Here is a 26,407-nt window from a genome sequence, read left to right on the forward strand (position 1 = left end):
AAAGAAACTTATAGATAAAAATGGGTACTATAACATGTAAATTTCAATTAACACTAATATTTAGCAAAGTAACTAAGATAAAATAATATGGTATAGACTTTTTTTTACCATCTAAGAGTTGATGTGATAAAACTGATTTTTTTATACTAAAAATTAGTATCTTCATAAAACCATGATGCTGATGTTGGCATAACTTCATATTACCATTTAAAGAGTCCCCCCATCTTCTTACTATAACTGGTTTTTATTCTTTTGCAAGGAACAAAGAATAAGTCAAGTCTTACATTGTATCTTGGGCTGTTTTACATTGTATCTTGGGCTGTACTGAGATGTACTCTGTAGCCCAGGCTGTCCTTGCTAGGATTGCATGTGTGAGTCACCACACCCAACTTACTTGTTTGACTCATTCTCTCTAATAACGTTCCATAGGTTGCTAAGAAGATTCGTGAGTTAATGGCAGACAGCGAAAGTATGGATGTTCTCCATGAAAGCCACAGCATCTTTAAAAGAGAGCAAGATGAGCAACTTGTGCAGTGGATGAACAGGTATTGTTTTGGAACTAAGAGACAATGTTGTATGTAAGTGTTTTTACACAAAGTTCTTTTATATCAAATGTTCTTTTAATGTTCGTTATAGGCGACCAGATGACTGGACTCTCTCCGCTGGCGGCAGTGGAACCATTTATGGGTGGGGGCATAATCATAGGGGGCAGCTTGGAGGAATTGAAGGTGCAAAAGTAAAAGTTCCCACTCCATGTGAAGCACTTGCAACTCTCAGACCTGTGCAGTTAATTGGAGGAGAGCAGACACTGTTTGCTGTGACAGCTGATGGAAAGGTAAGGGTGCAATCTGTGTGTGTGTGTGTGTGTATGTGTGTGTGATGCTTCCTTAGGATTGAAAAAGTTGTGACTAGAGATTTTGTTTGATTCTTGTATGCATAAGGACTTATATTAAAGTACTATCTGAAGAAGGATTATGATATCAAAAGCAGATAGCTATCTTAAAGATTTCTGTATAACATTTAGATATATTTTAGCTACTTTTTTTATTTTTAAAGTATACTACATCCATTAGCTGTATTACTTTTAAAAATTGAGACATTTGCTGTCTGTCAGTCCTACTGTTGTTTTTGTAATGTGGCTCATAGATCTCTGTAGATAGCCATGATCTATAAGGGGATTTTTGTTCCTTTTCAGTTTGCATGCTTATTTTTTTTTTTCCTTTTGGATAAGAGGATGGGAGCTGAATCCTCATAGTTTGAAATTCATGTACAAGATTGGATGGGGGAAGGAGCACAGTCCTCCAATTATGTCTTTGTGGACATGCCACCGGTAACCCATAGGATTTTCTTCTAAAAGGCCTCACAACTCAAAATTCTCACGATCTCTCAGTAGCGCTATCCTAGGGACCAAAGCCTTTACACTTAGATATTTGGAGAACACTTCTCCAAATTTTCTGTGATTTTTTTTTTTTTTTGGCTTTAAGTTAAAATTTTTTTGTGGTGTAAAATGTATTGAATGCCAATTCTTTGCGGTAATTACTAAATACAGAAGTACTTCTGTTTTCTCACCTTAGCTCTATGCTACTGGCTACGGTGCTGGTGGAAGACTGGGGATTGGAGGGACAGAGTCGGTGTCTACTCCAACGTTACTAGAGTCTATTCAGCATGTGTTCATTAAGAAAGTTGCTGTGAACTCAGGAGGAAAACATTGCCTTGCTCTCTCTTCAGAAGGAGAAGTTTACTCTTGGGGTGAGGCAGAAGATGGGAAGTTGGGACATGGCAACAGAAGGTATTGTGTGAAAATACCATTTTCAATGTTTTCTTTGGTTTGTTTTAATTCAGACACATTGTATTCGTCTTTGCCTTTTAGAACATGTGCAAAAACCTGCTCGTGACTTATTTGTCAGAAATAGGTTTGCATGTCACTGTATGTAGGCTTACCAGTATGACTCTTGTACTGGAAGGGAAACATCAAGTCTTGAGGTTTTTAGTTACAGGTTTTATGAATACTAAACATCTTTCTGAACATTACCTTATTACTGTCCAGTGAATCACATTGGCATTTTGGGTATTATTACATGATACCAAAATTACAAGTATAGAAGAGATGGGATTAGTAATAGGGAAGGCACCATTCTTCAAACCAAGAAACAAGACTCAGTTGGCTTTAAAAAAAAAAAATGATTGCACCTACCACCTAAAGTAGAAATGGAGATGAATCTTAGAAATGACTAAAAAACACCAGACAAAATATACAGCAGCCCAAAAGACACTGAATATCAGCAGCAATATAGATTTCCCTGAGAAATAGGAAACAAACAAGGCTAGTTCAGTAAGTTTCTCCAATATATCATCAGTAGACAGTTCCCAAGTCACAGAGTAGGAAGGAGAGACCTGGCAGATGGTGACAGAGTTTAGAGAGGAGAGAACTAGAGATCTAAAGAGGTCAAAAGAGGTAGAATATGCAGAGAACCACAGAGGAGAGAGCTGTACAAAGAGACCCCAGAGACCTGCAGAACCCAGTAAGGCTGTTTTATATGAAGCCTAAAAAAAACCACTCCAATGATTGGAAGAAACATTTCTTGGTACTCACAGAGAAGTGATTGAGTTTCTAGAAACCTCATAATTCATATGTAATTAGAGTTCAGAAAGTAGTAATGAAAGTCTAGAGAGATGACTTAGATTACTATCTGTAACTCCAATTCCAGGATGTTATGACCTCTGTGGGTACTGCACACATACACGTTTATGCAAGCAAAACACTCATACCAATAAATATTTAAGTGCCCATTAACAGGAGAAGCAATGAATTATATGTAACTGTTAGTATGATTCCTCTACCAAAACTTAAAAGCTGTAACCCTTTTTATTAATAATCAAGCTCAAAATTCAATCATTTTTATTGAGTTTTGAGCTTGATTATTAATAAAACTATAAATAAACTTCTTATCTAGGTAAACTTTACAATGACCTGTAGCCACTTAAAAATTGCAGGTATGCAGAAGAACAAGAAATACACGTAGTCAGTCAAAACAGGTTCAGAAATGATGCAGTAATAAAATGTACTAATTTTAACCATATACCATGTTGTTAATAAATAAGTAAAAACTTGAGCATGTTAAATAAAAGCTAAAAATTATTCAAATGCTCAAATCAAAATCTTAAAGATGAAAGATACATTCGCAGAAAGGAAAAATGAATTATATGGAATTAATGCCTGAATGGATGTTGTAGAAAAAAAGACCAGAGAAGTTTAAGACATAACCGTAGAAAATATCCAGAGTGAAAACGCATTGGGAAAAAAGAAATATACAACTGACAAAACACTAGTGAACTATGGACAGTACCATATGGCTTAATGTATTCATAAATAAAGCATTTAAAAGAGGGGGATGGGAGATTTTAAAGAAATAACTGAAACTCCAAATTGATTAACAGCTATAAACTCATAGGTGCAGTAATCTTAAAGAATTCCAAGCCAAAAAAATCATGAAGAGTACTATAAAGACGGCATCAAAGTATACTGACAGTAGAATCTTGGAAAGCAGTTGAGATGGGTCAGACTAGGTGTGGTAGGTTAAAGGCATATTTAAAGGAGTAAGGAGGCATAATAAAGTAATGTTATAGGTGTGAAATCAGAAAGCATAGTCAACTAGGAAACAGCCAGCAAGGTGAGATCTTAAACCCAAGTGTGTTTATACCAGATGTATGATCTGAACACGCAGAAGTCAGACTCTGCCTGGGGAAATGGCTTAGTCTGTTTTGAGCTTGACTCCCTGAACCCATAATTTCAAAACAACAACAAAAGGCATGGCGACATATACATGTAACTCAAGAAGCAGAGACAGGCAGATCCCTGAGATTCAGTGGCCAGTCAGCCCAGCAAACTGGACAAGTTTCAAGTCAGTCAGAGATGCTGTCTCAAAAAAAAAAAAAAAAAAAAAAAAGGTGGATATCTTCTGGGGAAGAACACCTAAGATTGTCCTTTGGTCTCCATGCCCACACATGCACATGCCCACTGTACACAATCAAAATAAACCAAAGTCAAACTGATGGGAAAATGTATACTATGCTAATACTAACCAAAAACAAACCCACAATATTTACATTAATATTGTGTAAAATATATGTTCGCAGCAAAGAACATTTACAGGAATTAAAGTGTTTCTTCATGATAAGGTATTTCTTCAGATCATCAAGAAAACAGTAAATGATGAACAGTAAGCTTCATCACCTAATAGACATTGATGAAAATAGAAATATGCTGCAACTGTGGAGCTATAGGGATGGCTCAGCAGTCAAAACTGCTGGCTGCTCTTCCAGAGATCAAAGCCAGGTTTGATTCCCAGCACTCACACGGTGCCTCACAACCATATATAATTCTAGTTCCTAGGGCATCCAACACTGGCCTCTGAGGGCATTGCACAGGCATACTTGTTAAAATCATAATTAAAAGATTTGTTAGTAGTACAATGATACCCAGGGACTAAGCCACTACCCAAAGACTATACATGGACTGACCCTGGGCTCCAACCTCATAGGTAGCAATGAATATCCTAGTAAGAGCACCAGTGGAAGGGGAAGCCCTTGGTCCTGCCAAGACTGAACCCCCAGTGAACGTGATTATTGGGGGGAGGGCGGTAATGGGGGGAAGATGGGGAGCGGAACACCCATAGAGAAGGGGAGGGGAAGGGGCTAGGGGGACGTTGGCCCGGAAACTGGGAAAAGGAATAACAATCGAAATGTAAATAAGAAACACCCAAGTTAATAAAGATGAAAGAAAAAAAAAAAGAACTACAGTGATAAATTAGACAAACCCCTATGGTTGTGGTTTTAAATATAGTTCCTTTAAAAGTAGATTTAAAAGTATGAAATACATTTTAAAAAAATGGGTAAGTACAAACTTGACCAAATTAACATTTTGAGAAAGCTGTGACAAACAAGATTCTAATCTTTTACACTGTGTGTGCATGCAACATCTACAAATGTAGACTATGCACTGGACCGCAACAGAGCAGATTTTACATAGCAAAAGGATTTAAGTTCATACAAAGCTTATTCTCTTGTCTACAAGGAAATTAAATTGGAAATCAATAGCAAATCTTTGAAAATCATCCCCTAATGCTTGGAAAGGAAATAAAACATTTCTGTATTCAATCTTAGCCAAGAGGTAGAAAAGCAATTAAAATATCAGAAAAACTGATATATCAAAGAATGAATAAAAAGTCAAATGCTAAATAATTTTAAACAGAATGAACATGAAATTGATTTACCAAAATATGTGAGTTACAGCAAAGGCATTACTTTGAAGGAAACTTGTAATGTTAAATGCCTCTTTTAAAGACAATAGCAAAAATGGTACAAATCATAACTTTAGGATGTACTCACTATCCTATAGGAATTCTTGTAGGAAGAAGGACAAAAACTCTGAGCAGAAAAAGGGGTCAGAATCCTTAACACAGAAAGCTATGAAGTAGATAGTAGGAAAATAGAGAGGAAGACTGGTTCTTGGATATAAATGCAGTTAGATAAGCTTCTGTCAAGACTGATGGTAAAGAGATTTCAGTTCACAGGAATTTAGGAGATGAAGTATTTTCATGCATCGTTTGCAGGTGTCAAAAGATCACAAAGTAAAGCTGAGGATGTAGCTTAGTGGTTAAGCCATCTTCCTAGCTTACCTTAGGGCCTGGTGGTCTCCTGGATCACCAAAATAAAATCACTCTTTAAAATTAAAACGTAATGGGTTGGGGATTTAGCTCTGGTAGAGCGCTTGCCTAGCAAGCGCAAGGCCCTGGGTTCAGTCCTCAGCTCCGGAAAAAAAAAATTAAAATGTAAAAACAACCACCACAAAAAAGAGTAAACAAACAAACAAACAAACAAAAAACCCCTAGAGGTAGCAACCAACTGTGATTATGTTTTCCTATAATCAAGGTACTTGGCTGAGGCAGGATAGAGGTCACATGATTAGCCAGGCTCCCCTGTGGGCTGCAAAGTACACTCCAGGCACTTGAGGACTGCATGCTGGGGCCCTGTTTGAAACAGCAGAAATCACAGATTATTTAGTGAACAGCTTTAAAGCAACAAAGATGACTTTTAAGGAGAATTGGAAAAACGCAAAAACAAGCAAAAACCCAACAACCCACAGACTCAAAAAACTCATTTTTCGAAATCATATCTCCCAAACCAAATGGCTGGTGATTTCTGATGTAATGTAACCTAATTTTTCAGAACATTCGAAAGAAAGGAGAATTCTCCCTGTTTTTTTTTTTTTTTTGTTTGTTTGTTTTTTTTTGTTTTTTTTCTTTTGGGGACAGGATTTTGCTATTTAAAATTGCTCAGACTGGCCTCAAACCTATGATCTTCCTGCCTAGCTTCCTGGCATTACAGGTGTGTATCACTAAACCATTTTGGATTGTTTGTTTGTTTGTTTGTTTTGTTTGGAGGCCTTTAGGATATTGAGCAGATTTTCAACCACCAAGCTAGTCTTATACCCAAACTCATTATTTTTTAAGACAACTTTACCTTTATCAAAACAAGACTCAGAATTCTTAAAATCTTAAGAAATCAAATCCAACATTATACAAAAGAATAATACATATGATCAAATGGCATTTATGCCAGAATTCTTAAAATTGGGTCCACACTAGAAAGAAATTGAGTCAATATAGAAAGAACACATAGACATATAGCATATTGAGCAGACCATGTAAGAGCCAAGCAGCGCGCACACACACACACACGCACACGCACACGCACACGCACACACGGACCTACCTACCTATACACAAAATATTCACTGGCTCATAGGCTTGCAAAAACATATTATGGGTCTGGTTAGAAATCATTAAATTCTGATTTCAGGTTTAAATGGTTCTTCCTTATTGACTTTATAACCACTTGACTAAGAGAGAATATTTAGAGACACACATTGAAAAAATAAGTAGCAAACAGAAATGTTTAAATTTAAACAAGTGTTTAAAAATATGTAAGAATAAAAATATATTTTAGTAATATTTGTTGTATTTTTTTTGCAGTCCATGTGACCGCCCTCGTGTCATTGAGTCCCTGAGAGGAATTGAAGTGGTTGATGTTGCTGCTGGTGGAGCCCATAGTGCCTGTGTCACAGCAGCTGGAGACCTCTACACATGGGGCAAAGGCCGATATGGCCGCCTGGGGCACAGTGACAGTGAGGACCAGTTAAAGCCAAAACTGGTGAGAAGGTACTGGGTTTAAATGCCCAGTCCAGGCTCAAATGTCTGCTCTTGCTGTAGTGTTGACATGGGATAGGAACAGTTTGTCTTTGGTGTTATGTTCTTTTCATTTTACAGTCACTGGTCATAAGTTCACTATATGTTTTTTTATAGATGGAACTAAGTTGTTCTGGTACATATATACTCCTTGTAAAGGAGAGAATGATCAGTCTTCATGGTGGTGCATAGTTGGCTCACTGTGACTTTGATGCCTGCTTCCTTACAGTTCAGATTTATATTCTTCATATAAATATAACTTTATGTTGGTCATATATAGAGGAATGCATTTCTTCCTTAATTATTAAATTTTTCTTTGTAAAGTCTTAAGCATTCATAAAGTAGTACCACTATTATTATAAAGCCTTTTTTTTTGTGATCATAATTTTACTGTCAGCTGAACCCTGCGTTTCTATTTTTTGAAGGTGGAAGCGTTACAGGGCCATCGTGTCATAGACATTGCGTGTGGCAGTGGTGATGCCCAGACACTGTGCCTCACTGATGATGATACCGTCTGGTCCTGGGGAGATGGAGACTATGGCAAGCTTGGCAGAGGAGGCAGTGATGGTTGCAAAGTGCCCATGAAGGTACTTTAGACCTGTGCATCCCAGCTCTCCAGTTTCTTTCCCTTCAGTGTGCTTCTTAGGAGCACTCTGTTCATTGTAGGCAGTACCCCGGAGTAAAAAGTGATCAAAGGGGCCAGGACATTTGGATACCTTAGGTGCTGTTTGTGTTCCCTTGGAAAAGGCTTCTAATCCAGGTGTGTTCCAAAGAGCCTGTGGTTTTGTTTAGTGTGTATATCTACTTGACATACAGAGCTGACACAAGCCCACTTACTTGAGTTTACAGTGGTAAATAGGGTCCATGTCATCTAATGTAGGATATAGACTAGAGCTTGCTTCTTCTAGTGGATTTGATACATCTCAGGCAAAGAGGCTGCCATGTGTTGCCAGTTTCATAGGCTTAAGTTAGGGGTCTACCTGTGCTATGGTGACTCGGCAATTTCTTAAAGCTGTCAGGTGATTTGACTGTCTTTCGTAGGTGGCTATCGAGATTGAGGGGAGCAAAGTGACTAGATAATATTAGATCAGTGTGTTATATCATTTTCTCTGTGCCCTGCAGTATGTGAATATGGTGATGTTGTACAGTTAGGGTACTATGAAAGAAGATTAGGACTTGTGTATGTATGCTCAGTGTCTTTCTTACTGTACAGATGTGGAACAGAGTCTCGGAACACAGGCATCTGGGGCAGAATCAGACCAGCTGGTTCATACCAGGGGCCCTTCATATGAGGGACCTAGGTCCAACCACATAGCTTTTGTTTTGGAGTTGTGCTTCTCAGTGCAATTGCTATTGATTCCAGAATGACTCTTAGTCTAAGTCAGTTTAAGTTTTAAAATGAAAATTCACAGTGAGGCATAGCAGTATATGCCATAATCACAGTATTCCAGGTTGTAAATTCAAGGCTTAGCTTGGGTTATATAATGAGACTCTAAAAGAAAAAAATCAAATTAAAATCGACTCCTTCACTCAATATTTATCTCAGGGTTGCACCCATTTCTGTCACTTGTAGCCTTTCCCCTTTTTCAGTACAGGTATATTATAACCTTGTTATAAGTTTAGGATTTCCACTGTTATGAAGGAAAATGATTTGCCTTTGACTTGATTAACTAAGGAAGGCTTTTTTACATTTGAATGTTAAGATGTTGAACATGGGAACACCTGGAGGAGGATATTATTGATGGCACTGTGACAGGGCAAGAGTTCCAGACAGACTAGTTAAGAGAATGAGATTTTAGTTAATTTTAATGGCAAATTAAGTATGAAGGCACACACAGACACCACATGTAGCAAAGTTTGCTGGGTGAGGAGAAGCAGTGAACAGATACGTGAGGCCTGACAGGATCCTGCATATGGGATGTGGAGGGTAGACACTGGGTGTTCATGGGGTCAAAGCAGGCCATGAGATTACCAACCAAGGGCCTGTTAATTAAGCTGACCTGGTCAGAGGATCAGGACTCCAGCACCCCTGGCCATTTCCCTCCTGCTGTCTTCAGTCTTGGGGTCTGGTAGTGCTAGAAGTAGATGAGGAAAAACACAGACTCATTGGAAACTGGCTCTATCATGTCAGTCTCAGGAGAGAAGACAGACTTCAGACTTCACCTGGTGACATGTCCTGGTCCTTACTCTATCACATTTCTTCTTCCTTCCTGAAGTTACTTTGGTTAGGTTAGATGTTAATATTGTATTAAATATTGTATGTGAGTACAGATTTTCAGAGTGCTTACTAGATGTGGTTAAGTCTCAGTGTGATTGCAGCAGTCAACAGTGACCTTGATGGAGTCTGTCTGACTGAGCCTTTTTCCTTTCTAGATTGATTCTCTCACTGGCCTTGGAGTAGTTAAAGTGGAATGTGGATCTCAGTTTTCTGTCGCCCTTACCAAGTCTGGAGCTGTTTATACATGGTATGTCAAAATGTAATACCACTAAAACCATATTTTAAATTTTTAATTTTGTTTGGGCATTTTGCCTGCGTTTATGTCTGGACACATGCATGCCTAGTGCCCACAGATGCAAGAAAAGGCGTTATGTCCCCTTGGAACTTGATTTAGACATGATAGTGATTTATCATGTTAGGGGTCTGCTAGAAGAACAGCAAGTTCTCTGAGCACTACAACCGTTGAAACTATTTTCATGCCGTCTTGTTAACTTCTGTGATAGGCTGTGATTTGGGTGCTGGAGTACAGAGCGTACACCACGAGGGTAGCTGAATGGTGGGTAGCAGGGCGGAATACAGATGACCATAGCTCAATAAGTTGTATGCTTTCCTTTAATGCAGGGGTAAAGGTGATTATCACCGACTGGGCCATGGATCCGATGACCACGTTCGGAGACCACGGCAGGTTCAAGGACTTCAGGGGAAGAAAGTCATTGCTATCGCTACTGGCTCCCTGCACTGTGTGTGCTGCACAGAGGATGGTAGGTTCATGCCTAACATTACAGAGCTGAGGCCTGGAACTCTGAGGTTATCGCACATAATTCGAATTGTAGATTTAGAGACTGAGGGTAGGGTTTGACCCCCTCCTTTTCAGTCCTTTGTGTTACTGTCATGATTATGTTGTGTTGTGTGGCTATGCAGAAAGGCATCCTGTGGGTCAGTCCTTGGCATCTGGGAACTCTATCCTGATAGGACTCCGTCCTTCCTCTGATGATAAGTGGGGCTGAGTTCCTGAACTGTTTGTATAGTGTAGTCTGTGCTGATAACCTGGTTTCTGCGAGGGTCTGCAACTTAGGTTGTACCAGGTGAACATTGTCCACCGCAATGAAGACTCTTACTGTAGTCTGTAGCCATCATACCTGTGGATGTTGTGGCCCAGCAGGCAGTTTAGAACACTGAGGCGAATGAAGAATTGGCAAATGTATTTCTCCACAGTCTTGCTGGCACAAGGAACAAAATGCCCATGGAGTGGCTACCACATAATCTAGGAGACCAGAACCATGGCAGCATCATTGAAAGCTTCAAAGAAAGGAATGAGCAGTTTGCCATCAAGCCCCAGCTTCCTCAGAGCTGCATCAAAGATGCAAATAGTACCAAGTCCAGAATGCCCACATCCCAGCTGGAATCTGATTGCATTGATCTCTCTTTGTAAACAGGTGGCAGCTTGCTGTACTATAGATATTGATCTGTGGCTATCTCAGATGAGGTAGCCTAAGAGTAGAATGCAGCAAGCACCAGATTGGAGGAGGAAATGTGCCTCACAAGATCTAGGAAAGAATCCTGCACCTTCTGGTGTCTCCAACCCAGCCTTTGGTGGTGGTAAGGGTGCCCAGCAGCAGTACCAGAGATAAGACCACTCTGAGTACATACAGAAAAAGCAGCACCCATGCACGCAAGGTTCTCATGTCCAGGCTAGTGGTACCTCCAATCAGGATACAAACCAGATGATCAGCAGGTACAGCAGTGGCTCTTTGAAGAAGGTTGGGGAAGGTGAAGGTGATCAAGCCAGAGCACACTGAGGGATAAGGAGATGGCTGTCCATGTTGCTTCAGCACCATCTGCCACCAAGACCACCAGCACCACTTGAGCAGCACCAGCAGTTGGGCATGAATGCAGTGGTATACCTGGCTCTGGTAACTGACACAACCACCCTACTAATGCACTGTTGTTCTTTCTTGAGCCCAGTGCTGGGCCACCTATTTGTAATAGCATCCACAGTCACTACACCTTGGAGTCAGTCTTTGGATGATCAGCAGTTAAGCTGAGCTGCAATTAGGGAGTTCCTAGAGAACTGAGGCTGAACCTTTGAAGGGGGCCTTGGAGTTGCATGTCCACAGGCTCTTCAAGGTCAGAGTGTTGTTCTGTGCTCTGAGGCTACTTTATTTTTCCTTATAGTGTTGGATTCCCAAAAGATGAGAGTTGAGAGTCCTGGGTTAGATTTTTTGGATGGAGGAGGCTTGACATTTTGGATCCAGGAGTTCTTCAGGTTAGGACTTTGGTGTCTTTGGCTCTGGGAATGCTTGAGGGTACCCAGGGGGCTGACACCTGCAGGAAGCTCAACCCAGGTGCTTTAAACCCAGGATATCTGTGATCCAAGCCCTGAGATACCAAGGCTAGGGTGCCTAGATATTGGACACTGGGTACCAGAGCCCAGAGTGGAGTGGATAGAGGGTCTAGGGGTCTGGAGAGAAAATTCAGATTTCTAAATAACAAAAAGACAGGGCCTGGGAATCTGGAAAGTGGCTCTCTGCTTTTGTTCTTAAGTCTTCCTTTCAAGTAACTTTCTGGTTTCTTTTGTTTTGTCCCATCACTCATGTTAATAACACCAACTACTTGCTTAAGTTTATGTCTGCCAGGGCTTTCCACTGTGGAAATATTTTGTATTTACTAAGTATTTGCAAGAAAAAAAATCTACTCGAATGTCCCTTTTCTCATCCAGTATTTTCTTAGCTAATTTATTTGTTTTCATTTTTCATGGGTGGTACTGAGAGTTGACTCATTTAGTTGTGTCTGTGTGGAACCCATGGCTTCGTGACATAGTTCAATACCAGGCATATTTCATTCTGGCCTTTTCTCTGTCTACATTTACAACTCCTTTCTCTTTTAGTGATAAGCCTGGATTCCATTAAATGCTTTTAGTTATATTGATGTTCAAACTATGTCCTGTTTGGCTGGTTTTATCTCCTTATGTGGCTCATTACTAATATATGCTTCTTGGGACAAAAGCTGGTCCACTCCATCTTTTACGTTTTGGAGCTTGCATTTGGCTATTTCCTTAGGAACTCTTGTTCCTTTAGAGAACAACATGTAAAAGATCCAGGTAATGATTATGATCATTGAAATAGGGATCCATGTTGTCTAGGCTGCCTTATTGATTGGAGCCAGGAAACATGTATGTTAAGAGCACACATACTTGCACTTTCTGTCTGTGGTTGAAGATTGCATTTACACACACAGCATCAGTTCCATTCAGGACCCAGGGTTCATTCTGGTTTATTCACTTTCCACATGTATAACTCCTTTCTCTTTTAGAGATAAACCCAGATCCTTGCAGTTTTCTATAATAGTTTAGACACTCTTCATTACCCTACAATTCTTTTTGTCCTCCCCTCTGTGGGCTCTTGCCTTGTCATAGGCTGCCACACAGCCACACAGTAGATGCAATGGGTTCTCCCAGTGGGAAAGCTTCCTTTTTTCAACCTCAATACCTCCCCTATCTGTGTGCGCTTTTACAGAGACATCTTCTGAGTACTCATGCTCAGGTACTCACCCTATGACTTTATAACTGAATTCTTAGAGAGCAGGAAGAGGCAAGACATAGCATATTGCTCTTGATCACACAGCCATCTTATTTGAGAAAATGACACTTAGAGACTGAATGATCCACCCTGAGGAGATTGCATTTGATGTTGCCAAAGAGCAAAAGCCTTGTATCTGGTCTACTCAACACATGACCTTTCATTTAGACCATTTTTTTTTTTTATTATATTGGTACTTTACAGTTGAGGTCCAGCATGGGCCCAGAAAATATAATGAATTTTATGAGTGATGACACCTATGCCTAGATGATGAATAACTAGGGAAGGGTACATTCTTTAGAATGTATGGATTTGTTCATCTTAAAGACTGACTTTTCTTAGTCTGTCTAGCATTCAGGAGCTATCTAGGTTGTTAGGAATATTTCCCTAGGTTTCATCTTACTTGTTCTGTTGGAGAAATGCTGCTGTTACATACCTGGTCCAAAGAACTAATAAACCAGACCAGACTAGAGTTTTGACTGACAGCCATTGTAGAGAGGCCTCTTTAGATACATGATTAGTGTGTGTTGACATCTAGAAGCTGGTGCTTAGTGAGGTGAGCACTAAGACAAAACAGAAAGGTAGTAAGTACTGCTATTGTGATGGGAAACCGCTGAAACTGTGCATTCACTGCTCCTGTAACCTACGTTCTTTAAATTTACTTTGTTTAGGTGAAGTTTACACATGGGGTGACAATGATGAGGGGCAGCTAGGAGATGGAACAACAAATGCTATTCAGAGACCACGATTGGTAGCTGCCCTTCAGGGTAAGAAGGTCAACCGTGTGGCCTGTGGTTCTGCGCACACCCTTGCCTGGTCAACCAGCAAGCCAGCGAGTGCCGGCAAGCTTCCTGCACAGGTCAGTGCTAGCTGGGTAGGTGTGCTAGAATTGGGGCACATTGTGCCAGCTAACTATCATGCAGGTACAGCTACAGATGGCTCAGTTTTTCGTTATATATTTACAGAAGTGTTTCATTGATAACAGTTCAGTTATAATATCATGAAATAGTGCTATTAAGAACTGTAATATTGAGCTGGGGCATAACTCAATGATAGAATGCTTACTTGCTTAGCATACTTGAAGTCCTGAGTTCAGTCCCCGGCACAGCAAAAAAAAAACCAACACAGATAGAGAAAAATACTTGTACCAACCAACATCATTTGTCCAACAATGTGTTGCCTTCTTTATATTTTGTAACTATATAAAATAATTGATTGTATATGTAGTCTACATGTTTCTAGGTAAACATATTTCTACAAGCTAATGTTTGTGATATTCTTTGATGTTTATTTATCTTAAATGATCAAACTAACTAGAAAGAGCATGATGAATTTTACAGACTAATCTCAGAATTCATAGTGCTGTTTTTTGGCTTTCTGTGCTTTGCCACTTAGTGGACTCAGTGAAACTGTGATGTTTCAGGTACCCATGGAGTACAACCATTTACAGGAGATCCCCATCATTGCTCTACGGAACCGACTGCTGCTGCTGCATCACATCTCAGAGCTCTTTTGTCCCTGCATCCCCATGTTTGACCTAGAGGGCTCTCTTGATGAAACTGGACTTGGGCCTTCAGTTGGGTTTGACACACTTCGAGGGATCTTAATATCTCAGGGAAAGGTATTTTGTAGCAGTGTGTAGAACAGGATCACTGTAGCCACCAGTAAACCTTTACTCAACAAAGATCCTTATTCTGGGGCTGTAGATAGAGACTTTTTTTTCATTCAGCAAGCGGTCCTTGAGTGTCTACTACATGTAAGTTATTTCTAAGTACTAGAACATGTTCATTAAAAAACAAAACAAAACAGCCATGAAGCCAAGCCTTGAGCACATGTTTTTCTCTGCCTGCCTGACCTTGAATGTTTTTGGTCAGTTCCACTGACACAGGAGGGAAAGGTTCTTAGATAATTTCTTCTCCTATGTATGCCCAGCAGAAGGTTGGGAGCTTAGAGAGAAGCTCTGTGCCATTCATGTACGTGGAGATTTCTTGCTGAGAAAGGATTAAACAGGGGCAGGAAGTAAACAGACTCGGGAATTTTGGCACAGGATGGGTTTTGACCCATTGACTTTTTTATTAACCAGAACTTTCCTGGCTGGAAAGTAAAAGATCAAGCTATTGAATTTCTGGTTGGAAGCCTAATGTGATCTTAGAGGGGACTCAGCATTTCATAGCAGGTGTGGGAGCACAGAAGATGAGTTAAAGATCTCTCCACCTAGAAGGTCTGTGATTCTTTGATATATATTGTTATCAAGCAGTACAGCCTAGTCTTATTGATAAAATAAAATTTAGTTGTTTTAGAGTGATGTCCAAATGGTTATTCTCTTTTAGGGTGGGTTTTGTTGTACTGAACAGGAGGCCTGTATGTATTTTATGTCCATTGTGCCTGAGGGTGCTGAGCAATAAAGATAGTATCCAAGAGATGTTCTCTCTGATAATAGATGCAAGAAGAAACCTCATTTCAGCTAGTTTTCCAGTAATTAAAAAGTGGCAATGTTAATTCTGTCATCTTCACTTTGTCTTCCCCTTCAAAGAAGAGAGGACAGTAGGCAGCAAAGAGAGGGAAGAACATACAGACAGGTTGCAGTCCTGCCTGAGGTAATGTGAGTGCATCTCCTACAGGCTGCAAGAGCCTCTAGGATGGGCTTCCACTAAGTTAATCATGGGGCAACATGATAGACAGTGGTGGTGGAGTGCCTACACTGAGGCAGTAACAGTCGAGGGCGGCATAGTGAGTGTCTGAAGGGCTCTGAGCTGCTCTGATTGACAGTCTCTGAGTGGGTGTTAGAGGAGACAGTGCCCCTGATTCAGAGTAGCAGTGAGGAATTGATGTGTATTTGGAAGGTGGAGGCAAGAGAATTGTGAATATGAGACCATCCTAGATTACATAATGAATTCATAGCTAGTGTAGAAGACCCTTTATAAGACCCTTTTTTAAAAAATAAACAAAACAAAGCCATTCCAACAGTTATCACTAGAGGAGAGCTGGGCAACCAGCGATTCAGAGTAGGGAAACACTCTGAGGGAGGAGTGCGGCATGCAAGAAGGCAAGTAGAGGTGGGGCTGTGCATGGGCTGTGATGGTAGATACTTTTCTACCAGTAAACTTAAATCTCCTTCTACCTTTAGTGCTTCCTGGGTTGTTTAACGTTGCACTTCTGCAATCTGGGGTTGCATTCTCTAGAGTCTGATCTGGGAGAGGGACTTAGGATCTATAGGAGGCCTTTGTGTTTCTGCAGGTCTCTCCTCCCTAGCTCTGAAAAGAAGGCACTGGTACCCCCTGAGCAAAGAGGCCTAAGACCTGTTTCTTTTGAATGCCTCTCAAGTGTCCCTTCCTGGATGATGCCCAGAGTCTTACTGTCATGCCAACACTCTCCTGGCTATCTTCACCCTGGCATCTTTCAGTGTATGCTTACAGTGTGTTCTCTACCCCAGGTCTGGCTGGATCCATGAGATCCTTGACTCAGCAGCTGCTCTGTGGTGCAGTTAAGAGTTTGAACATCAGACCCTGTTGCTATTGAGATGTAGTTTGGCAGGGAATCCTCAGTCTTCTAGAGTTGGAGCAGGCATTTGCCATGCCTCAGCCCTCTGGTCTGTTCTTCCTGAGGGACTTGCTCAGCTGTCAGTCATGCTTGTAAGCTTTCTAGTTGTCTACATCGCTTGCTAAGCTACTTAAAAAGGAGCCATTTTCTGTTCTCAGGGAAGTCTGACTTTCAGAAATAGAGGCATGGTTCTCAGACACGATGATTTCTATTTCGACCCTAAACTCTGTTTGTTTTTTATGTTTTAGGAAGCAGCTTTCAGAAAGGTAGTACAAGCAACTATGGTGCGAGATCGTCAGCATGGGCCTGTGGTGGAGCTGAACCGCATCCAGGTAGCTCTCTCCATCTGACAGTTGTACAAGTGATACTTTCAGGGTACAAGTGAGTGCCTGCAGTCTTGAGGGATGGCAGCACTCATGGGCTTATGGAGCAGGCTTTCTGTGTGCACTGCTCTGTGATGCAGAGGCTTTAGGGGCCCTTTGTATGAAAATAAAAAGGATCTACTTGGCATACCCCAAAAGCACAGACAAAGAGAAATTTTAAAAAGGTAAAGGGAGAAGCAGCAATATTTTCCCCACAAGGTGATAATAGCCACTCTTCTATGTGGCCTTTGTGTATTTGTTATACATAAAGCTAAGTCACTCTTGTAAATTGCTGCATTTTTTTACGTGTAACAGTTTACGTTCCTGTGAGCCTTTTATAACCTCCTGACTGAGAGTTTTCTAGTTTAATAAGCCAGTATTGCTAACATTGTCTCATGAAAAAGAAGAGAAGTCAGGCCATTTCTGAATTAACACTGCTTCTAAGTACACATAAACTTATTCTTTGAAATTTTTAATTAAAATCCAGAGGAATCCCAGTCAGTGATTATGATAGTGCATGGCATTTGACATTTAATACGCAAATGAAATTAGCCTCGCCTCTCAGATCAGAAATAGAGAGCCATGAAGAACAAATTCTTTGTTACTGAACCTTTGTATTAACACATGATTTTTATCCTGATGGTGATTACATGACGAGAATTTTTTCTGAATTGTACTTGGGGGCATTTTGGATTAAGAGATCAAACTCTTGTCCTTTGTTGGACAGCACATGTGACCACATTGGTAGTACTGGTGTCTCTAGTGATGAACGTCACGGTATCTAGTGCTAGCTTGTAATTTGGTCCTCTAGTTCCACAAATAAATGGGCTGTTTAATTGGGTCTATAAAAAAGCTTTTATTTCCCCACCTTGGATGACGAGCATCCTAAAGTTTGCAAGACAAGGAAAACTGTACATTCCTGGGTCAGGTTCCTGTCTTAGACAGACCTACAGGCTCCTTGGAGCCAGGACTCTTACTGGGATGTCTGTGGCTGGAGGGATCAATGAGGCCCTGACTGCTTGAGCCTAAAGTCCTGCAGTGGGCATGCTACTGCTTGCTTTTTTCTTTGCAGATTTCCAGTAATATCTGTTTCCTGCTGGTCTTTATGTTCCTACTTTTGTGTTTAAAAATGGTCAATATGTGTGAAAAAAACCTGACAGATTGAGAAAAAACACACAAACATCCTCAGAATGGTGTGCAGTGAAAACTGACATCTGGGGCACCTCCATCAGCTACAGTCTTTGGGCATGAGAACCTACAGTTAGTGTAGTATTATATCTTAAGAGTAGAATGCTCTCCACAAATGTTGGAATAGAATTGTTTTCTACCAGATCATATTCTTAATAAGTCTAAGGTGAATTCATGGTGACAGCACTAAGTCAGATTGGCCGCACTGTCCTGGTGTTGACATCTATGGTGATGGTGTTCTGCACTAGTTTCATGAAACTCAGGAAGGATTAATACTGCCCACAGGAAGGGACTAAAGAGATTCATAATACATAGCTCATTTTCCTGGGGAGGTTTTTCTTTTGTTTTATATAATGAATTTTAGTCAACCCCCCACCCATTACTTTCTCTTATGTCCCACTCCCAGCCTCTGCTGCTGAAATCTGCTTCTTTCCTACAAGTCCCCATGTACTTTCCTGACTTTGGTACTTGTGTGACCTACTGAATTTAATTTTGTGAAACTTTTGCATGAGCACACATTGCAGTTATTTACTGGATCATAGGTCAGCTTACTAGTTATCAATGGCCCTTTTATTGAAGAGAGTGGCACCCTCTGCATCTAGTAACCATTAACTATCAATAGGCTCTCAGGGAGGAGTGGGACCTCAGCTCAGCTCCCTGGTGAGTTTTTATTGTTATGAAAATAGTGCTGTTTGGTTAGTGGGAATTCTGAAAAATTAGTGTCTATAAAAATCATTTAACATGATTTTTTGGTTGAGGGGTTGAGCTTTTTTTTTTTTAAATGAAGGGTGGAGGTTGTTGAGACAGGGTCTTGCTGTATATCTCAAACTGGCCTCAGACATTAGCCCCCCAAGTGCTGGGAATATAGTACTACCACTCCAGGCTTACATTCACTACAGAATTAGCTCATGCTCATTTTGGGAAAATTAGGAAAACTCATATTAACATCAGCTAAAGTCACCTGTGCTTCTGTTGTCCAGGAAAAGTACCACCTATATGTAAGTTCATTTACTGTCAGTTTTAAATGTGTCCATGTGGTGCTCACTTTTTGTAGAAACCACAGGCAGATGAGCTCCAGTCGTTAGTGCTATCCATGGCTGCCCCGAGGTAGCTGCAGTGCTATATCCATAGCATCATGGGAGCTGGTCTCCTCTGGGGATCACAGATCCCTTTAAGGGTTGCTGTGCAGTTTAAAGGGAAGAGCCTTTGTAGACATGCAGCTAAGTGTATGGTACAGAGAAAAGTTCATTCTTTAGGGAACTATAGCTTTGACCTGGAATTTACTGAAAGTTGGCTACAAATGGTAAAATTTTACTGGAGGAAAATATACAATAAAATTATGATCACGGGGTTGGGGATTTAGCTCAGTGGTAGAGTGCTTGCCTAGCAAGCACAAGGCCCTGAGTTTGGTCCCCAGCTCTGAAAAAAAGAAATGGAAAAAAAAAAATTATGATCGCATGGACAGTTTTTCTTAGACTTTGCATGTTGTCATCCTCGTACATCGAGCAGCTGAGGCTAGAAACTGAAGGAGGAGCCAAACCCACACCAGCATTAGGTTTTGTCTGATCTCCCCGGCGTTAGTTTGTGGAGAGTGAGTGGTGACAAGTGCAGTCACTGGAGTTGCACCCAGGTCAGCAGAGTGAATAAAGGGAGGCTGTTACCATGGCTACAGTAGTACATCTGGTCTTGGCCTTTAAAACCTTGGTATAGGTGTAAGTTCTGCATTCCCGTCTCAGTCCACAAGGACTGTGTAGTGAAGTAGTGGTAGTTAGAGTTGTAGTCATTGATGGGCCAAGTATGAAAATCCACACTAGGCAGTTATAAACACCACCTTGCCTCCAGCCCTGCATGAATAGTGATGGTGGCATAATCATTGCTTGCAAGTGTGTTTGTTCAAATGCCACAGGCAGACTGCTGTCTTGTGCAGTGTTTGTAGTAGAGCTCTGTGTGCATCAGTTGCTGGCACATTGGTTCTATGGCAAGGAAGCTACAGAGTTTGCTACTGACTCAGAACTGGAGCTTTGGGAAAGTCCACAAGTGAGGTGCAGAGACCATCAGGCAAAACCCTCAGTTTCTTTGTCCAGGGATTTGCTTTTATTTGCTGGAGGTAGGAACGTAACTGCCCCTCCTTATGGGACCTGCTTATGGCAGAAGTCACGCAGGTGTTAACTTAGAAGGAACTCAAATGTGTGTGAGGTGTTAGAGCAGGCCAGTCCCCAGCGGCAGAGAGGGTCTCAGAGTATTGAGTGAAGGGGAGGAGTTTTGAGGATCTTATATACAGGCTTCTCTATAGCTGCTTCCATGGTGTTCTCTGCTGCCCCAATGTCTTATGCTTTTCACTCATTTCCTCTGTAGGTTAAACGCTCCCGGAGCAAAGGTGGTTTAGCTGGTCCCGATGGCACCAAGTCTGTCTTTGGGCAGATGTGTGCTAAGATGAGTTCCTTCAGTCCTGACAGCCTTCTCCTTCCTCACCGAGTCTGGAAAGTCAAGTTTGTTGGTGAGACTTTCTGTGCATATCTGTAGAACTTACTTGCCTGGGAGAGGGGGTATGGGGGGTAGCAAGCCAAGTAGTACATGAGTATCATATGCAGAGGATGAGAGTAGCCACCTTCCTGGTGCTGTTTCTGCTGGTGCTCTTGGGTAGCCCATGTGTTACTGATTCTCCTTTGCTTCCAGGTGAATCCGTGGATGACTGTGGGGGTGGCTACAGTGAATCCATAGCAGAGATTTGTGAGGAGCTACAAAACGGACTCACCCCCCTTCTGATTGTGACTCCCAATGGAAGGGATGAGTCTGGTGCCAACAGAGACTGTTACCTGTTGAACCCTGCCACCCGGGCACCAGTGCACTGCAGCATGTTCCGATTCCTAGGTGGGCCTCAGTTGTGTGTCATACTGCTGTGGAGGGCCGGTACCACCCTTAAGTTAGTGTAGCAGCTCTTGTCTATCTCGACAACAGTGGGCATTATAAATACCTATGTTTAGATTTTGAGACATTGGCGATGAAAAAATGATTTTCATGCATTTACCAGCATTGTGGAGGAGAAAAGGTTCATTTTGTGCCCAGTGTTAAGGACTTGGTAGTGGTGAGCTAGCATAAGTTATGACCATTCTTTGTACAGCTTTAGGGATTTATAGTTAGGCAGGAGTGACTGTGTGTTCAATGCTATATGCTTTCTTTGACATGCAGAGGATCTGAAATACTGTTTGTTTTCTAAACCTATCTGAAACTCATGGAGAGAGATGGCATTGGCAGCAGGCCTGTTACTCATTGTCTGAGTCTGTGCAGAGTGCTCTCACAGGGCTCCTTACCCTACCACTACCCATTACCAGAACATCCACCTTCTTGGAGGGATCCATCTCTTTGCTTTCCCATCAAAGGGACAAGAGTTGGCATACTGTGGTTTAATCCTGTGTATGAAAAGAATAAGGAGAGTTAGCAACTTGTGTTATAGGAAGAAAAGGAAGTAAGTTTTGAGTAGAACCTGATGTTTCATGGTGGGACTAGCTCTCATTTGGGTGGTTCTGGTTTAGAGGTCTGTGGCCTCAGTGTAGAGCTGATAACTCCAAGGCATGTTTGAACAAGCAAGAAGCAACTCTTCATCCATTCCAAGTATGTTCTGGCCTTCTGTTTTGAACAATCAGGGGTGTTATTGGGCATTGCCATCCGAACCGGGAGCCCACTGAGTTTGAATCTTGCTGAGCCTGTTTGGAAGCAGCTGGCTGGGATGAGCCTCACCATTGCAGACCTGAGCGAGGTAATAGATCTGGGCTGTGGGTCTTATAAAGGGGCTTTGACTTTTCTGGGTACCTGTTGTACACTCATGGGTATATGAAAGCAGCTCGCCTCTGACCACTTCCTAGAGCAGAGAAAAGTGTGGCTCCGAGAGAGTTGGTATAATATGCGGTTTGTGTTGCTAAGCAACTGATGTAGCCTGATAGATAAGGAAGATCACTATCATGTGCAGAGCTGGGCTACACCTCAGGATCCCAGGAAGGAACCAGTCCAGTGATAGGGCAGACAGTCTGGTATCCCTGAGCCACGTGCTTTTTATGCTCTTTAGGGTTTAGGGGAGTATCAGTCACCCACCATTTAGTTGTTTTCTCAGCAGTAAAACAGTACACTAAAGAACTCTCTGGATCTTTCTTTAGCTCCTTGGGTGAAGTACTTCCTCGCAGAAGTCCCTTTTTCTTCTTCTTTAGATTAAGTTAGATATGGTTGTCTGTGCTTGGATTGGACTGAGCTCTGTGATAGGAGAACAACCCAGGTTTAGCATGTATACTGTGTTTCTCTTTGACAGGTTGATAAAGATTTTATTCCTGGGCTTATGTACATTCGTGACAATGAAGCCACTTCAGAGGAGTTTGAGGCTATGAGCCTGCCCTTCACTGTGCCGAGTGCCAGTGGCCAGGACATCCAGCTAAGCTCCAAGCACACGCACATCACCCTGGACAACCGTGCAGAATATGTCCGGCTGGCAATAAACTACAGGTTTGTGATCATCTGTCTCTTTATTGCTTTGACCTAATAAATAACAAAAGTAGCAGATTACAGTTACTTGGGTGTTTACTTTTTTTTAGAGGTATCATACATAAAAGTGTACTCATTTTTCATCAACTATTGCTAATCTTTGTTATGAATTTTATTTTCTGGCTTGTTTTCACAGTACTTATTCCCAGTTGAAATTTCTAGGTTTCAGTAAAATAATGAGGTAAATATAATGTTCTCATTTAGGGGACAGTCCCCACAGGGATATCAGATCTTTGTGCCCTTCTATACTTTTCTTTGTCAGCTCCTTAGACAGGGATATAGTTGGGGCCATGCCAACACAGAGTAGCCTGCACAGAGCCAAGTATGACTGTACCCTGACATTATAGCCTCTGTGAAGTATGGTACTGGCACTGTCATACCCAGCACCGACTTCTGACAGTCTTTGCATTGTGCGTGTGACTGTAGTTAATTGAGTTTATGTCCTGCACACCAGTTTGGGCGAGATCCCAGTAGTGTTGTATATGAAGAACATCGCCCAGAACCATCCTCTCAATCCTCTCCTGTGGTGTGTGTGGTAGCAGTACTCATGTGTAAAGATTGGTACCAGCAGAACAAAGTGCCCAGTAAACGTAGATACAGGTGTAAGGAAGATTTGGTTATTTTTGTTTCTGTTCTTTTAAGACTCCATGAATTTGATGAACAAGTGGCTGCTGTCCGGGAAGGGATGGCTCGAGTTGTGCCTGTACCTCTTCTCTCTCTTTTCACTGGATACGAATTGGAGACAATGGTAAGTGGCTGCTCTGTGCTGCCAAGAGCTGCCTTGATACACTAGCCCGCTCGTGTGGTCTCTACTTAAACCTTCCATGTGGAAAGCTAAGGCTGGACTATGATAGTGAATGAAATGACAGCACAGTTTGCCCGCGGGGTGCTGAGGTTCAGAGGGGCACACATGTTCTCCTGAGATTGTAGGAATCTCATTACGGAAAAAGAGGATTAGATGTATATTGAAGTGACCAAAAAAAAAAAAAAAAGATTTAAGTATGAGCCTGATCTAATAGGATGTTTTTCCTAGGTATGTGGGAGCCCGGACATCCCACTGCATCTTTTAAAGTCAGTGGCAACATATAAAGGGATTGAGCCTTCTGCATCCTTGGTCCAGTGGTTCTGGGAGGTGATGGAGTCTTTCTCTAACACGGAACGCTCCCTCTTTCTTCGCTTTGTATGGGGCCGGACAAGGCTGCCCAGGACCATTGCTGACTTCCGGGGCAGAGACTTTGTCATCCAGGTAGGCTCCTCACCAGGATCACAGAGCTCTGTATTGACATCAGTGGAAGTAACTTGTGTACTGCTTCAGAGCAGTGAGAAAATAGATTCCGCAAATGAAAATGGGAAATACCTAGGCCTATAATCTTTGAATTTTACAATTAAAGGCCTTGAACACTATAACCTATTTTTGCAGAGTGTATCTATGTCATAACTAGTACATACTATTGTGAACTCCAGCATGTATTTTGAATACACATACTTTTTTAAATTACTTAATGTATTAATTATATGAGTATACCATCACTGTCTTCAGACACACTAGAAGAGGGCATCAGATCTCATTATGGATGGTTGTGAGCCACCATGTGGTTGCTGGGGATTGAACTCAGGACCTCTAGAAGAGCAGTCAGTGCTTTTAAACACTAAGCCATCTCCCCAGCCCCGAATACACATATTTTATAAAGCATTTGTTTGATTTTCTAGTTGGATTGGGTAGATCACTAAATATGCTAGCTATTAACAGAAAAGAATGAGATTGTTCATATATTTGAGAATAAATTTGTCTTAGAACTCAATGGTCTGGTGATTTAAACAAGCTCAGTTTACCTTTTAAGGTCACTGAGGAGGGAAAACCAGACCTAACAATCTTCTCTGTCCTGAGATCACGGTAGCAATAGTCCTGGAGGCACATCTGTGCCCGGTCATCAAAATATCCATCTTTCGGGAACATCTTTGATAGCAAACAGTTTTTCTAAAACAACAGTAAAGATTTGTTTGTGGCTTTCTAGTATCTTGATCTGTAGGTGCCAATCACTATTGGTTAGTGCTCTTAGAAAGAATGTCCTCTGGTGGTCAAGTAGTGGACGCCAGTCTCATGCCCCATTCATAGACTAATGTCAGCTAGGTGATAGGGCTTTAGCTACACCAGTAGGAGATAATGGGTTGGTCTGTCCCATTGCCTACCTTCATGTGACTGCTTGGTGATATCAGGGGTCACAGTAAAATTGGTTTGCTTCTCTTATTGCTGGTCCTAGAGATGAGTTACTTTTTTTTATATATATCTAGAATTGGTTCAATTCTACATTTTCTTAATGCTTTTATTTCTAGCCAAATATATAGTTTCTGTAATAATGATGTGAACACAGTAAAATAATGCAGAGTTTTACTTATCCTCACCACACTCTTATTAATATTCTTTACCAACAGGTCTTAGATAAATACAACCCTCCTGATCACTTCCTTCCAGAATCCTACACATGCTTCTTTCTGCTAAAGTTGCCCAGGTATTCCTGCAAGCAGGTGCTTGAGGAAAAGCTCAAGTATGCCATCCACTTTTGCAAGTCCATAGACACAGATGACTATGCCCGCATAGCTCTCACTGGAGAGCCAGCTGCCGATGACAGCAGTGAGGACTCAGATAATGAGGACGCTGACTCTTTTGCTTCAGACTCTACACAAGACTACTTGACAGGACACTAAGATGGAAATACCATCAGGAAGGGATGTGGCTGAACAAGCAGGAAGAGTCCTGCTGTGTAAATTGTAAATGTCGAGTGTACTCGATGAAGAATATCACTCCTTGAAGTGTGTGGAAGAGAGAGAAACTGGCTGTCTGAGAGCACTGCGTGGTAGGACAACAGCAAGATGAGCCTGTGCATGAGGAACTCATGGGGCACTTCTTCCCCATAATGCTGCATTACCTATAGGACCCAGTGTTTACTACAGTGTAAATGTTTATATGGACACAGAACAGCATCACTAAAATAAAGCCTTTCTACTTGTGGGTGCAATAGATTCCTTCTTTTTCCTTTGCAGTGTCATCTTGATTGTATATTGAAAATACTGTGTAATGATGAAATCATATTATAAATATTTCAACTAATTTTACTCTGAATTTGTTTATTAAAAGCTTTTTGAACATTAAATTATTATTTCTTCAGTGCATTTAAAAGTTACTTAGAACAGAAAACAAAAATGCCATTCAGGCCCCCTCCTCCCAGGTGTACCATTTTAACATATGCATTATGTGATTGAGGCATTTTGGTGGACAATATAATTTCTATCATGGAAAGTGTATTTAATGTCTATGTCATGTTTATGCCAAAATTTTAATCCCCTATAAATAAAACATGTGTCACAAAATTGTAGGCTGAGCTTTCTTAACCAATTAGACTAGCACATATGGATCTGCTACAACCAAACCATACTCAGTGACAAAGCACTGAGGCACTTATTAAGATAGCTGCTCTCAGGACCCGAGGAGGCCCAGGGACCCTGAGAGCTCCTTTCTCTAACTTTAAAGATGCCCTCAAGCCCAGTCCCAATGTCTGGCCCCACTGTATGGGTCAGGTGCACCCTTGGCCCTATTTGCCATTGGGTTGGATTTGCTGTGTCTGGTAAGTTCTCTGCAAATGGAAGACTAGAGCATAGCATAGAAGAACTGGCTGGCAGGCCTTAATATGGTAGATCTTGAGATCTAGTACCTGATTGAGTCAAAAATTTGTAGTTCATGTTGGA

General features: G+C 41.3%; 1 protein-coding gene across 8 annotated transcripts in view; it reads left to right on the forward strand.

Annotated features, from left to right (window-relative positions):
• Positions 1–26,032, forward strand: part of Herc2 (HECT and RLD domain containing E3 ubiquitin protein ligase 2) — a 234,208-nt gene extending 208,176 nt beyond the window's left edge. For 7 of the 8 annotated variants that reach the window (XM_063262444.1, XM_006229300.5, XM_006229304.5 and 4 more), the window contains 17 exons: positions 430–545; positions 637–835; positions 1,575–1,789; positions 7,035–7,212; positions 7,673–7,834; positions 9,621–9,712; positions 10,087–10,226; positions 13,715–13,902; positions 14,467–14,664; positions 16,832–16,915; positions 20,489–20,630; positions 20,810–21,004; positions 21,778–21,890; positions 22,434–22,624; positions 23,306–23,411; positions 23,697–23,909; positions 25,097–26,032. In XM_063262444.1, the coding sequence (XP_063118514.1) occupies positions 430–545; positions 637–835; positions 1,575–1,789; positions 7,035–7,212; positions 7,673–7,834; positions 9,621–9,712; positions 10,087–10,226; positions 13,715–13,902; positions 14,467–14,664; positions 16,832–16,915; positions 20,489–20,630; positions 20,810–21,004; positions 21,778–21,890; positions 22,434–22,624; positions 23,306–23,411; positions 23,697–23,909; positions 25,097–25,369 (2,805 nt within the window). In that variant the 3' untranslated portion in view covers positions 25,370–26,032. The remainder of the gene's footprint in view (positions 1–429; positions 546–636; positions 836–1,574; positions 1,790–7,034; positions 7,213–7,672; positions 7,835–9,620; positions 9,713–10,086; positions 10,227–13,714; positions 13,903–14,466; positions 14,665–16,831; positions 16,916–20,488; positions 20,631–20,809; positions 21,005–21,777; positions 21,891–22,433; positions 22,625–23,305; positions 23,412–23,696; positions 23,910–25,096) is intronic. The other variant, NM_001107520.1, reaches the window with a different exon arrangement.
• Positions 26,033–26,407: the final 375 nt, after the last annotated feature.

This window comes from Rattus norvegicus, chromosome 1 (assembly GCF_036323735.1).
Source record: "Rattus norvegicus strain BN/NHsdMcwi chromosome 1, GRCr8, whole genome shotgun sequence".
Classification (NCBI taxonomy): Eukaryota; Metazoa; Chordata; class Mammalia; order Rodentia; family Muridae; genus Rattus; species Rattus norvegicus.